The sequence below is a fragment of the Heterodontus francisci genome, chromosome 24 (assembly GCF_036365525.1).
Source record: "Heterodontus francisci isolate sHetFra1 chromosome 24, sHetFra1.hap1, whole genome shotgun sequence".
Lineage (NCBI taxonomy): Eukaryota > Metazoa > Chordata > Chondrichthyes > Heterodontiformes > Heterodontidae > Heterodontus > Heterodontus francisci.
The window spans coordinates 44,875,004-44,888,450 of NC_090394.1; the positions used below are offsets into that span (position 1 = coordinate 44,875,004).

General features: G+C 44.6%; 1 protein-coding gene across 1 annotated transcript in view; it reads right to left on the bottom strand.

Moving 5' to 3' along the window:
• myo15aa (myosin XVAa) overlaps positions 1-13,447 on the bottom strand; it is a 224,886-nt gene that overhangs the window by 16,398 nt on the left and 195,041 nt on the right. Inside the window, exons 67-68 of the mRNA XM_068056767.1 lie at positions 11,100-11,196; positions 10,797-10,957 (exon numbers count right to left, since the gene is read on the bottom strand). Of these exons, the coding sequence (XP_067912868.1) occupies positions 10,797-10,957; positions 11,100-11,196 (258 nt within the window). The remainder of the gene's footprint in view (positions 1-10,796; positions 10,958-11,099; positions 11,197-13,447) is intronic.

Consider the following 13,447-nt stretch of genomic DNA (forward strand, 5'->3'; position numbering starts at 1 on the left):
CCCAGTACCTGATTATAATCCACAATCACACACAGCTCTTCATTATTGCGATATCCCCAGTCCCAGGTTGAAATGCACAATCACACACAGCCCCTCTTTATTGCGATATCCCCAGTACCTGATTATAATCCACAATCACACACAGCTTTTCATTACTGCGATATCCCCAGTCCCAGGTTGAAATGCACAATCACACACAGCCCCTCTTTATTGCGATATCCCCAGTACCTGATTATAATCCACAATCACACACAGCTCTTCATTACTGCGATATCCCCAGTCCCAGGTTGAAATGCACAATCACACACAGCCCCTCTTTATTGCGATATCCCCAGTACCTGATTATAATCCACAATCACACACAGCTCTTCATTACTGCGATATCCCCAGTCCCAGGTTGAAATGCACAATCACACACAGCCCCTCTTTATTGCGATATCCCCAGTACCTGATTATAATCCACAATCACACACAGCTCTTCATTACTGCGATATCCCCAGTCCCAGGTTGAAATGCACAATCACACACAGCCCTTCTTTATTGCGATATCCCCAGTACCTGATTATAATCCACAATCACACACAGCTCTTCATTATTGCGATATCCCCAGTACCTGATTATAATCCACAATCACACACAGCCCTTCATTATTGCGATATCCCCAGTACCTGATTATAATCCACAATCACACACAGCCCTTCATTGTTGCGATATCCCCAGTACCTGATTATAATCCACAATCACACACAGCCCTTCATTACTGCGATATCCCCAGTACCTGATTATAATCCACAATCACACACAGCTCTTCATTATTGCGATATCCCCAGTACCTGATTATAATCCACAATCACACACAGCTCTTCATTACAGCGATATCCCCAGTACCTGATTATAATCCACAATCACACACAGCCCTTCATTATTGCGATATCCCCAGTACCTGATTATAATCCACAATCACACACAGCCCTTCATTATTGCGATATCCCCAGTACCTGATTATAATCCACAATCACACACAGCTCTTCATTATTGCGATATACCCAGTACCTGATTATAATCCACAATCACACACAGCCCTTCATTATTGCGATATCCCCAGTACCTGATTATAATCCACAATCACACACAGCTCTTCATTATTGCGATATCCCCAGTACCTGATTATAATCCACAATCACACACAGCTCTTCATTATTGCGATATACCCAGTACCTGATTATAATCCACAATCACACACAGCCCTTCATTATTGCGATATCCCCAGTACCTGATTATAATCCACAGTCACACACAGCCCTTCATTACTGCGATATCCCCAGTACCTGATTATAATCCACAGTCACACACAGCTCTTCATTATTGCGATATCCCCAGTACCTGATTATAATCCACAATCACACACACCTCTTCATTATTGCGATATACCCAGTACCTGATTATAATCCACAATCACACACAGCTCTTCATTATTGCGATATCCCCAGTACCTGATTATAATCCACAATCACACACAGCTCTTCATTACAGCGATATCCCCAGTACCTGATTATAATCCACAGTCACACACAGCCCTTCATTATTGCGATATCCCCAGTACCTGATTATAATCCACAATCACACACAGCCCTTCATTATTGCGATATCCCCAGTACCTGATTATAATCCACAATCACACACAGCCCTTCATTATTGCGATATCCCCAGTACCTGATTATAATCCACAATCACACACAGCCCTTCATTATTGCGATATCCCCAGTACCTGATTATAATCCACAATCACACACAGCTCTTCATTATTGCGATATCCCCAGTACCTGATTATAATCCACAATCACACACACCTCTTCATTATTGCGATATCCCCAGTACCTGATTATAATCCACAATCACACACAGCTCTTCATTATTGCGATATACCCAGTACCTGATTATAATCCACAGTCACACACAGCCCTTCATTACTGCGATATCCCCAGTACCTGATTATAATCCACAGTCACACACAGCTCTTCATTATTGCGATATCCCCAGTACCTGATTATAATCCACAGTCACACACAGCCCTTCATTACTGCGATATCCCCAGTACCTGATTATAATCCACAATCACACACAGCTCTTCATTACTGCGATATCCCCAGTACCTGATTATAATCCACAACCAAAGAGAAGGACTTGGTGTATGATGAGCCTATGGAAGGGAGTGGTCTAGTCTCAGTCATCTCATTATCAAAAAGGAGGAGGTGTTGGGTGTCTTGCAAAGCATTAAGGTAGATAAGTCCCCAGGGCCTGATGGAATCTATCCTAGAAGACTGAGGGAGGCAAGGGAAGAAATTGCTGGGGCCTTGACAGAAATCTTTGCATCCTCATTGACTACAGGTGATGTCCCAGAGGACTGGAGAATAGTCAATGTTGTGCCTTTGTTTAAGAAGGGTGGCAAGGATAATCCAGGAAAGTATAGGCCGGTGAGCTTTACGTCAGTGGTAGGGAAACTATTAGAGAGGATTCTTCGGGACAGGATTTACTCCCATTTGGAAACAAACGAACTTATTAGCGAGAGACAGCATGGTTTTGTGAAGGGGAGGTCGTGTCTTACTAATTTGATTGAGTTTTTTGAGGAAGTGACGAAGATGATTGATGAAGGAAGGGCGGTGGATGTTGTCTATATGGACTTTAGTAAAGCCTTTGACAAGGTCCCGCATGGCAGACTGGTGCAAAAGATGAAGTCACACGGGATCAGAGGTGAGCTGGCAAGATGGAGACAGAACTGGCTCAGTCACAGAAGACAGAGGGCAACAGTGGATGGGTGTTTTTCTGAATGGAGGGATGTGACTAGTGGTGTTCTGCAGGGATCAGTGCTGGGACCTTTGCTGTTTGTAGTATATATAAATGATTTGGAGGAAAATGTAGCTGGTCTGATTAGTAAGTTTGCGGACGACACAAAGGTTGGTGGAGTTGCGGATAGTGATGAGTGAGGATTGTCAGAGAATACAGCAGGATATAAATTGGTTGGAGACTTGGGCGGAGAAATGGCAGATGGAGTTTAATCCGGACAAATGTGAGGTAATGCATTTTGGAAGGTCTAATGCAGGTGGGAGATATGTCAATGGCAGAACCCTTAGGAGTATTGACAGGCAGAGAGATCTGGGCGTACAGGTCCACAGGCCACTGAAAGTAGCAACGCAGGTGGATAAGGTAGTCAAGAAGGCATACGGCATGCTTGCCTTCATTGGTCGGGGCATAGAGTATAAAAATTGGCAAGTCATGTTGCAGCTGTACAGAACCTTAGTTAGGCCACACTTAGAATATTGCGTGCAATTCTGGTCGCCACACTACCAGAAAGACGTGGAGGCTTTGGAGACGGTACAGAGGAGGTTTATCAGGATGTTGCCTGGTCTGGAGGGCATTAGCTATGAGGAGAGGTTGGAAAAACTCGGATTGTTTTCACTGGAACGACGGAGGTGGAGGGGCGACATGATAGAGGTTTACAAAGTTATGAGCGGCATGGACAGAGTGGATAGTCAGAAGCTTTTTCCCAGGGTGGAAGAGTCAGTTACTAGGGGACATAGGTTTAAGGTACGAGGGGCAAAGTTTAGAGGGGATGTGCGACGCAAGTTTTTTACACAGAGGGTGGTGAGTGCCTGGAACTTGCTGCCAGGGGAGGTGGTGGAAGCAGATACAATAGCGACTTTTAAGAGACATCTTGAAAAATATATGAATAGAAAGGGAATAGAGGGATACGGGCCCCGGAAGTGCAGAAGGTGTTAGTTTAGGCAGGCATCAAGATCGGCGCAGGCTTGGAGGGCCATATGGCCTGTTACTGTGCTGTACTGTTCTTTGTTCTTTGTTCTAATCACACACAGCTCTTCATTACTGCAATTTCCCCAGTCCCAGGTTGAAATGCACAGTCACACACAACTCTTCGTTACTGCAATATCCCCAGTCGCTGGTTATAATGCAGAGTCACAAATAAATCTTCATTACTGTGATATCCTCAGTCCCTGAGTATAATCCACAGCAACACACAGTTCTTCATTACTGCGATATCCCCAGTCACTGATTATAATCCACATTCACACACAGCTCTTTATTGCTGCAATATCCCCAGTCCCTGATTATAATCCACAGTCACACACAGCCCTTCATTACTGTGATATCCCCAGTCCCTGATTATAATCCACAGTCACACACAGCTCTTTATTGCTGCAATATCCCCAGTCCCTGATTATAATCCACAGTCACACACAACTCTTCATTGCTGCGATATCCCCAGTCCCTGATTATAATCCACAGTCACACACAGCCCTTCATTACTGTGATATCCCCAGTACCTGATTATAATCCACAGTCACACATAGCTCTTTACTACTGTGATATCCCTGATTATAATGCACAGTCACACACAGCCCTTCATTACTGTGATATCCCCTGTCCCTGATTCTAATCCACAGTCACACACAGCCCTTCATTACTGTGATATCCCCAGTCCCTGAGTCACACATAGCTCTTCACTACTGTGGTATCCCTGATTATAATGCACAGTCACACACAGCCCTTCATTACTGTGATATCCCTGATTATAATCCACAGTCACACACAGCTCTTCACCACTGTGATATCCCTGATTATAATCCACAGTCACACACAGCCCTTCATTACTGTGATATCCCCAGTCCCTGGTAATAATGCACAGTCACAAATAAATCTTCATTACTGTGATATCCCCAGTCCCTGATTATATCCACAGTCACACACAGCCCTTCATTACTGCGGTATCTTCAGTCCCTGGTAATAATGCACAGTCACAAATAAATCTTCATTACTGTGATATCCCCAGTCCCTGATTATATCCACAGTCACACACAGCCCTTCATTACTGCGGTATCTTCAGTCCCTGATTATAATCCACAATCACACACAGCTCTTCATTACAGCGATATCCCCAGTACCTGATTATAATCCACAGTCACACACAGCCCTTCATTATTGCGATATCCCCAGTACCTGATTATAATCCACAATCACACACAGCCCTTCATTATTGCGATATCCCCAGTACCTGATTATAATCCACAATCACACACAGCCCTTCATTATTGCGATATCCCCAGTACCTGATTATAATCCACAATCACACACAGCCCTTCATTATTGCGATATCCCCAGTACCTGATTATAATCCACAATCACACACAGCTCTTCATTATTGCGATATCCCCAGTACCTGATTATAATCCACAATCACACACACCTCTTCATTATTGCGATATCCCCAGTACCTGATTATAATCCACAATCACACACAGCTCTTCATTATTGCGATATACCCAGTACCTGATTATAATCCACAGTCACACACAGCCCTTCATTACTGCGATATCCCCAGTACCTGATTATAATCCACAGTCACACACAGCTCTTCATTATTGCGATATCCCCAGTACCTGATTATAATCCACAGTCACACACAGCCCTTCATTACTGCGATATCCCCAGTACCTGATTATAATCCACAATCACACACAGCTCTTCATTACTGCGATATCCCCAGTACCTGATTATAATCCACAACCAAAGAGAAGGACTTGGTGTATGATGAGCCTATGGAAGGGAGTGGTCTAGTCTCAGTCATCTCATTATCAAAAAGGAGGTGTTGGGTGTCTTGCAAAGCATTAAGGTAGATAAGTCCCCAGGGCCTGATGGAATCTATCCTAGAAGACTGAGGGAGGCAAGGGAAGAAATTGCTGGGGCCTTGACAGAAATCTTTGCATCCTCATTGACTACAGGTGATGTCCCAGAGGACTGGAGAATAGTCAATGTTGTGCCTTTGTTTAAGAAGGGTGGCAAGGATAATCCAGGAAAGTATAGGCCGGTGAGCTTTACGTCAGTGGTAGGGAAACTATTAGAGAGGATTCTTCGGGACAGGATTTACTCCCATTTGGAAACAAACGAACTTATTAGCGAGAGACAGCATGGTTTTGTGAAGGGGAGGTCGTGTCTTACTAATTTGATTGAGTTTTTTGAGGAAGTGACGAAGATGATTGATGAAGGAAGGGCGGTGGATGTTGTCTATATGGACTTTAGTAAAGCCTTTGACAAGGTCCCGCATGGCAGACTGGTGCAAAAGATGAAGTCACACGGGATCAGAGGTGAGCTGGCAAGATGGAGACAGAACTGGCTCAGTCACAGAAGACAGAGGGCAACAGTGGATGGGTGTTTTTCTGAATGGAGGGATGTGACTAGTGGTGTTCTGCAGGGATCAGTGCTGGGACCTTTGCTGTTTGTAGTATATATAAATGATTTGGAGGAAAATGTAGCTGGTCTGATTAGTAAGTTTGCGGACGACACAAAGGTTGGTGGAGTTGCGGATAGTGATGAGTGAGGATTGTCAGAGAATACAGCAGGATATAAATTGGTTGGAGACTTGGGCGGAGAAATGGCAGATGGAGTTTAATCCGGACAAATGTGAGGTAATGCATTTTGGAAGGTCTAATGCAGGTGGGAGATATGTCAATGGCAGAACCCTTAGGAGTATTGACAGGCAGAGAGATCTGGGCGTACAGGTCCACAGGCCACTGAAAGTAGCAACGCAGGTGGATAAGGTAGTCAAGAAGGCATACGGCATGCTTGCCTTCATTGGTCGGGGCATAGAGTATAAAAATTGGCAAGTCATGTTGCAGCTGTACAGAACCTTAGTTAGGCCACACTTAGAATATTGCGTGCAATTCTGGTCGCCACACTACCAGAAAGACGTGGAGGCTTTGGAGACGGTACAGAGGAGGTTTATCAGGATGTTGCCTGGTCTGGAGGGCATTAGCTATGAGGAGAGGTTGGAAAAACTCGGATTGTTTTCACTGGAACGACGGAGGTGGAGGGGCGACATGATAGAGGTTTACAAAGTTATGAGCGGCATGGACAGAGTGGATAGTCAGAAGCTTTTTCCCAGGGTGGAAGAGTCAGTTACTAGGGGACATAGGTTTAAGGTACGAGGGGCAAAGTTTAGAGGGGATGTGCGACGCAAGTTTTTTACACAGAGGGTGGTGAGTGCCTGGAACTTGCTGCCAGGGGAGGTGGTGGAAGCAGATACAATAGCGACTTTTAAGAGACATCTTGAAAAATATATGAATAGAAAGGGAATAGAGGGATACGGGCCCCGGAAGTGCAGAAGGTGTTAGTTTAGGCAGGCATCAAGATCGGCGCAGGCTTGGAGGGCCATATGGCCTGTTACTGTGCTGTACTGTTCTTTGTTCTTTGTTCTAATCACACACAGCTCTTCATTACTGCAATTTCCCCAGTCCCAGGTTGAAATGCACAGTCACACACAACTCTTCGTTACTGCAATATCCCCAGTCGCTGGTTATAATGCAGAGTCACAAATAAATCTTCATTACTGTGATATCCTCAGTCCCTGAGTATAATCCACAGCAACACACAGTTCTTCATTACTGCGATATCCCCAGTCACTGATTATAATCCACATTCACACACAGCTCTTTATTGCTGCAATATCCCCAGTCCCTGATTATAATCCACAGTCACACACAGCCCTTCATTACTGTGATATCCCCAGTCCCTGATTATAATCCACAGTCACACACAGCTCTTTATTGCTGCAATATCCCCAGTCCCTGATTATAATCCACAGTCACACACAACTCTTCATTGCTGCGATATCCCCAGTCCCTGATTATAATCCACAGTCACACACAGCCCTTCATTACTGTGATATCCCCAGTACCTGATTATAATCCACAGTCACACATAGCTCTTTACTACTGTGATATCCCTGATTATAATGCACAGTCACACACAGCCCTTCATTACTGTGATATCCCCTGTCCCTGATTCTAATCCACAGTCACACACAGCCCTTCATTACTGTGATATCCCCAGTCCCTGAGTCACACATAGCTCTTCACTACTGTGGTATCCCTGATTATAATGCACAGTCACACACAGCCCTTCATTACTGTGATATCCCTGATTATAATCCACAGTCACACACAGCTCTTCACCACTGTGATATCCCTGATTATAATCCACAGTCACACACAGCCCTTCATTACTGTGATATCCCCAGTCCCTGGTAATAATGCACAGTCACAAATAAATCTTCATTACTGTGATATTCCCAGTTCCTGAGTATAATCCACAGTCACACACAGCCCTTCATTACTGTGATATCCCCAGTCCCTGGTAATAATGCACAGTCACAAATAAATCTTCATTACTGTGATATCCCCAGTCCCTGATTATATCCACAGTCACACACAGCCCTTCATTACTGCGGTATCTTCAGTCCCTGGTAATAATGCACAGTCACAAATAAATCTTCATTACTGTGATATCCCCAGTCCCTGATTATATCCACAGTCACACACAGCCCTTCATTACTGCGGTATCTTCAGTCCCTGAGTATAATCCACAGTCACACACCACCCTTCATTTCTGTGATATCCCCAGTCCCTGGTAATAATGCATAGTCGCAAATAAATCTTCATTTCTGCGATATCCCCAGTCCCTGAGTATAATCCACAGTCACACACAACTCTTCACTACTGTGATATCCCTGATTATAATACACAGTCACACACCACCCTTCATTTCTGTGATATCCCCAGTCCCTGGTAATAATGCATAGTCGCAAATAAATCTTCATTTCTGCGATATCCCCAGTCCCTGAGTATAATCCACAGTCACACACAACTCTTCACTACTGTGATATCCCTGATTATAATACACAGTCACACACAACCCTTCATTTCTGTGATATCCCCGTCCCTGATTATAATCCACAGTCACACACAGCCCTTCATTTCTGCGATATCCCCAGTCCCTGAGTATAATCCACAGTCACACACAACTCTTCACTACTGTGATATCCCTGATTATAATACACAGTCACACACAACCCTTCATTACTGTGATATCCCCAGTTCATGGTTATAATGCAGAGTCACAAATAAATCTTCATTACTGCGGTATCTTCAGTCCCTGATTATAATACACAGTCACACACAACCCTTCATTTCTGTGATATCCCCAGTCCCTGATTATAATCCACTGTCACACACAGCTCTTCATTACTGTGATATCCCTGATTATAATCCACAGTCACACACAACCCTTCATTTCTGTGATATCCCCAGTCCCTGATTATAATCCACTGTCACACATAGCTCTTCATTACTGTGATATCCCCAGTCCCTGATTATAATCCACTGTCACACATAGCTCTTCATTACTGTGATATCCCCAGTCCCTGATTATAATCCACTGTCACACATAGCTCTTCATTACTGTGATATCCCTGATTATAATACACAGTCACACACAACCCTTCATTTCTGTGATATCCCCAGTCCCTGATTATAATCCACTGTCACACATAGCTCTTCATTACTGTGATATCCCCAGTCCCTGATTATAATCCACTGTCACACATAGCTCTTCATTTCTGTGATATCCCCAGTCCCTGATTATAATCCACTGTCACACATAGCTCTTCATTACTGTGATATCCCTGATTATAATACACAGTCACACACAACCCTTCATTACTGTGATATCCCCAGTTCATGGTTATAATGCAGAGTCACAAATAAATCTTCATTACTGCGGTATCTTCAGTCCCTGATTATAATACACAGTCACACACAACCCTTCATTTCTGTGATATCCCCAGTCCCTGATTATAATCCACTGTCACACATAGCTCTTCATTACTGTGATATCCCCAGTCCCTGATTATAATCCACTGTCACACATAGCTCTTCATTACTGTGATATCCCCAGTCCCTGATTATAATCCACTGTCACACATAGCTCTTCATTTCTGTGATATCCCCAGTCCCTGATTATAATCCACTGTCACACATAGCTCTTCATTACTGTGATATCCCTGATTATAATACACAGTCACACACAACCCTTCATTTCTGTGATATCCCCAGTCCCTGATTATAATCCACTGTCACACATAGCTCTTCATTACTGTGATATCCCCAGTCCCTGATTATAATCCACTGTCACACATAGCTCTTCATTTCTGTGATATCCCCAGTCCCTGATTATAATCCACTGTCACACATAGCTCTTCATTACTGTGATATCCCTGATTATAATCCACTGTCACACACAGCTCTTCATTACTGTGATATCCCTGATTATAATACACAGTCACACACAACCCTTCATTTCTGTGATATCCCCAGTCTCTGATTATAATCCACTGTCACACATAGCTCTTCATTTCTGTGATATCCCCAGTCCCTGATTATAATCCACTGTCACACATAGCTCTTCATTACTGTGATATCCCTGATTATAATACACAGTCACACACAACCCTTCATTTCTGTGATATCCCCAGTCCCTGATTATAATCCACTGTCACACATAGCTCTTCATTACTGTGATATCCCCAGTCCCTGATTATAATCCACTGTCACACATAGCTCTTCATTTCTGTGATATCCCCAGTCCCTGATTATAATCCACTGTCACACATAGCTCTTCATTACTGTGATATCCCTGATTATAATCCACTGTCACACACAGCTCTTCATTACTGTGATATCCCTGATTATAATACACAGTCACACACAACCCTTCATTTCTGTGATATCCCCAGTCTCTGATTATAATCCACTGTCACACATAGCTCTTCATTACTGTGATATCCCTGATTATAATCCACTGTCACACATAGCTCTTCATTACTGTGATATCCCTGATTATAATCCACAGTCACACACAGCCCTTCATTACTGTGATATCCCCAGTACCTGATTATAATGCACAGTCACACACAGTTCGTTCTCAAACTTCAGAGGATGAAACCAGAGGACACGTCGGAAACAGAAGGTGAAATTTGGTTCAACTTGCTCCATTTCTGCAGCTACATCGAGGATATAATCTTTGTTTTTGAGTGGCTGCACATTTTGTCCTGAAACAGAACATGAGGTATGATCACATAGGATTGTAGCAGACAATCCAACCACATTCTCCCCACACAGATACACACTCGCGACTCACATTATCACATCAATGTGAAAACAGGCAATACATTTTTTTTCTATAAAGAATACCTTTGTTGATGATTACAAACAAGGAATATTCTTCTGCAGCTTCTAGGTATTGAAGCCCCATTTCACTGCAAAAATCTTCAATCACATCAACCACAACCTGGACCAGAACAAAGAAGCCAATCACCATCACCCAGTCAAGTCATCAGACAATAACAACAGGATTTTTGCAATATCTTTCGAAGCAGGGGATACAAGGGAAAGGGGAGGTCAAAACAGAGAGGAGTGAAACAGAAAGAGAGAGGGGGTCGAGAGAGGGTGAGAGAGAGGTGAGAGCGAGCGAGGGGGCTCAAGAAATGGGGACAAGAAAGGGGAAGGGTCACAGAGAGGGACAAGTGAGAGGGAGCACTAGAGAGAGGGGGCAAGAGAGTGAGGGGTAGCAGGGGGACGAGAAAGACAGGAGGACGAGAGAGGGAGAGAGGGGGTGTAAGAGAGAGAGAGGGCGCATGAGAGTGAGAGTGATGGGGGTGCTAGAGAGAGTGGGGAGAGTGGGCATGAGGGGGGCTGGGAGAGAGGGGGTGCAAGAGAGAGGGGCGAGAAAGAGAGGGATGTGAGAGGGGGGAATGCGAGAGAGGAAGGGGGATGTGAGAGAAAGAGAGGGGTGCACGAGAGAGGGGTGAGAGAGAGGGAGGAAGGGAAGGGGGTGTATGAGAGAGAGGGCACGAGAGAGAGAGAAAGGGGCAGGAGAGAGGGGGCAAGAGGGGGTGGGCGACAGGGAGAGGGGGAGCCAGGGGGGATGAGACAGGGTAGGCGAGGGGGGGCGAGAAAGAGAAGGCCTTTGAGAGGCATTTGATACAGTGTCGCACAACAGACTTGTGAGTAAAGTTATAGATCATAGAATAAAAGCAACATAATAGCAACATGGATACGAAATTGGCTGAGTGGCAGGAAACAAAGAATAGTGGTTAATGGATGTTTTTTGGACAACAGGAAGGTTTGTAGTGGAGTTCCCCAGAGACCAGTGTTCGTACCCTTGCTCTTCCTGATATATATTAATGACCTAGACCTTGGTGTACAGGGCACAATTTCAAAATTTGTGAGTGATACAAAACTTGGAAGCATTGTGAACTGTGCGGAGGATAGTGTAGAACTTCAAAAGGACATAGACAAGTTGGTGGAATGGGCAGATGAAGTCAATGCGGAGAAATGTGAAGTGATTCATTTTGGTAGGAAGAACATGGAGGGACAATATAAAATAAAGTGTAGAATTCTGAAGGGGGTGCAGGAGCAGAGGGATCTAGGCGTATATATGCATAAGTCATTGAAGGTGGCAAAACAGGTTGCGAGAGTGGCTAATAAAGCAGACAGTATCCTGAGCTTTATTAATAGGGCCATAGAGTACAAAGGCAAGGCAGTTATGTTGAGCTTGTATAAGACACTGGCTTGGCCTCAGCTGGAGCATTGCGTCCAGTCTGGGCACCACACTTTAGGAAAGATGTAAAGGCATTGGAGAGAGTACAGAAAAGACTCACGAGAATGGTTCCAGGGATGAGGAACTTCAGTTATGAAGATAGATTGGAGAAGTTGGGACTGTTTTCCTTGGAGAGGACAAGGCTGAAAGATGATTTAATATAGGTATTGAAAATCATGAAGGGTCTGGACAGAGTAGATAAGAGAGAAACTGTTCCAATTCGTGAAAGGATTGAGAACAAGAGGGCACAGATTTAAAGTGATTGGCAAAAGAAGCAAAAGTTACATGAGGAAAAACATTTTCACGCAGCGAATGGTTAAGGTCTGGAATGCACTGCTTGAGAGTCTGGTGGAGGCAAGTTCAGTGGAGGCATTCAGAAGGGAATCAGACTATTATCTGAAAAGGAAGAATGTGCAGGGTTATGGGGAGAAAGCGGGGGAATGGCATTAGGTGAATTGCTCATTCAGAGAACTAGTGCGGACAGGATGGCCAAATGGCCTCCTTCATTGCTATAACAATTCTGTGATTCTGAGGAGGGGGGGGTGTGAGAGAGGGGAGCGTCAGAGAGAGGAGAGCACAAGAGATAAACAGAAGGGTGACAGAGAGAGAGAGAAAGAAGGGGCGAGAGAGAGGGACAGGGACAAGAGAGAGAGGGAGAGGAGGGCACGCTCGTGAGTGGGGGCGAGACAGGGCGACAATGTAGTGGGGACGGGGGGGGGTGGGGTGCTGGGAGAGGAGGGGGTAAGAGAAAGGGTGAGAGAGAGGGGCGAGATAGAGGGTGGGAGGTGACAGAATGGTAGTGAGCGAAAGAGAGTGTGAGAGAGAGAGCAGATGTTGTGAGAGATAGGGTGATAAGACAGAGAGGGGGGAGGTGAGACAGTGAGAGAGAGGGTACAAGAAAGGGGCGATGGAGGGTCGAGAGAGAGAGGGCTTGCAAGAG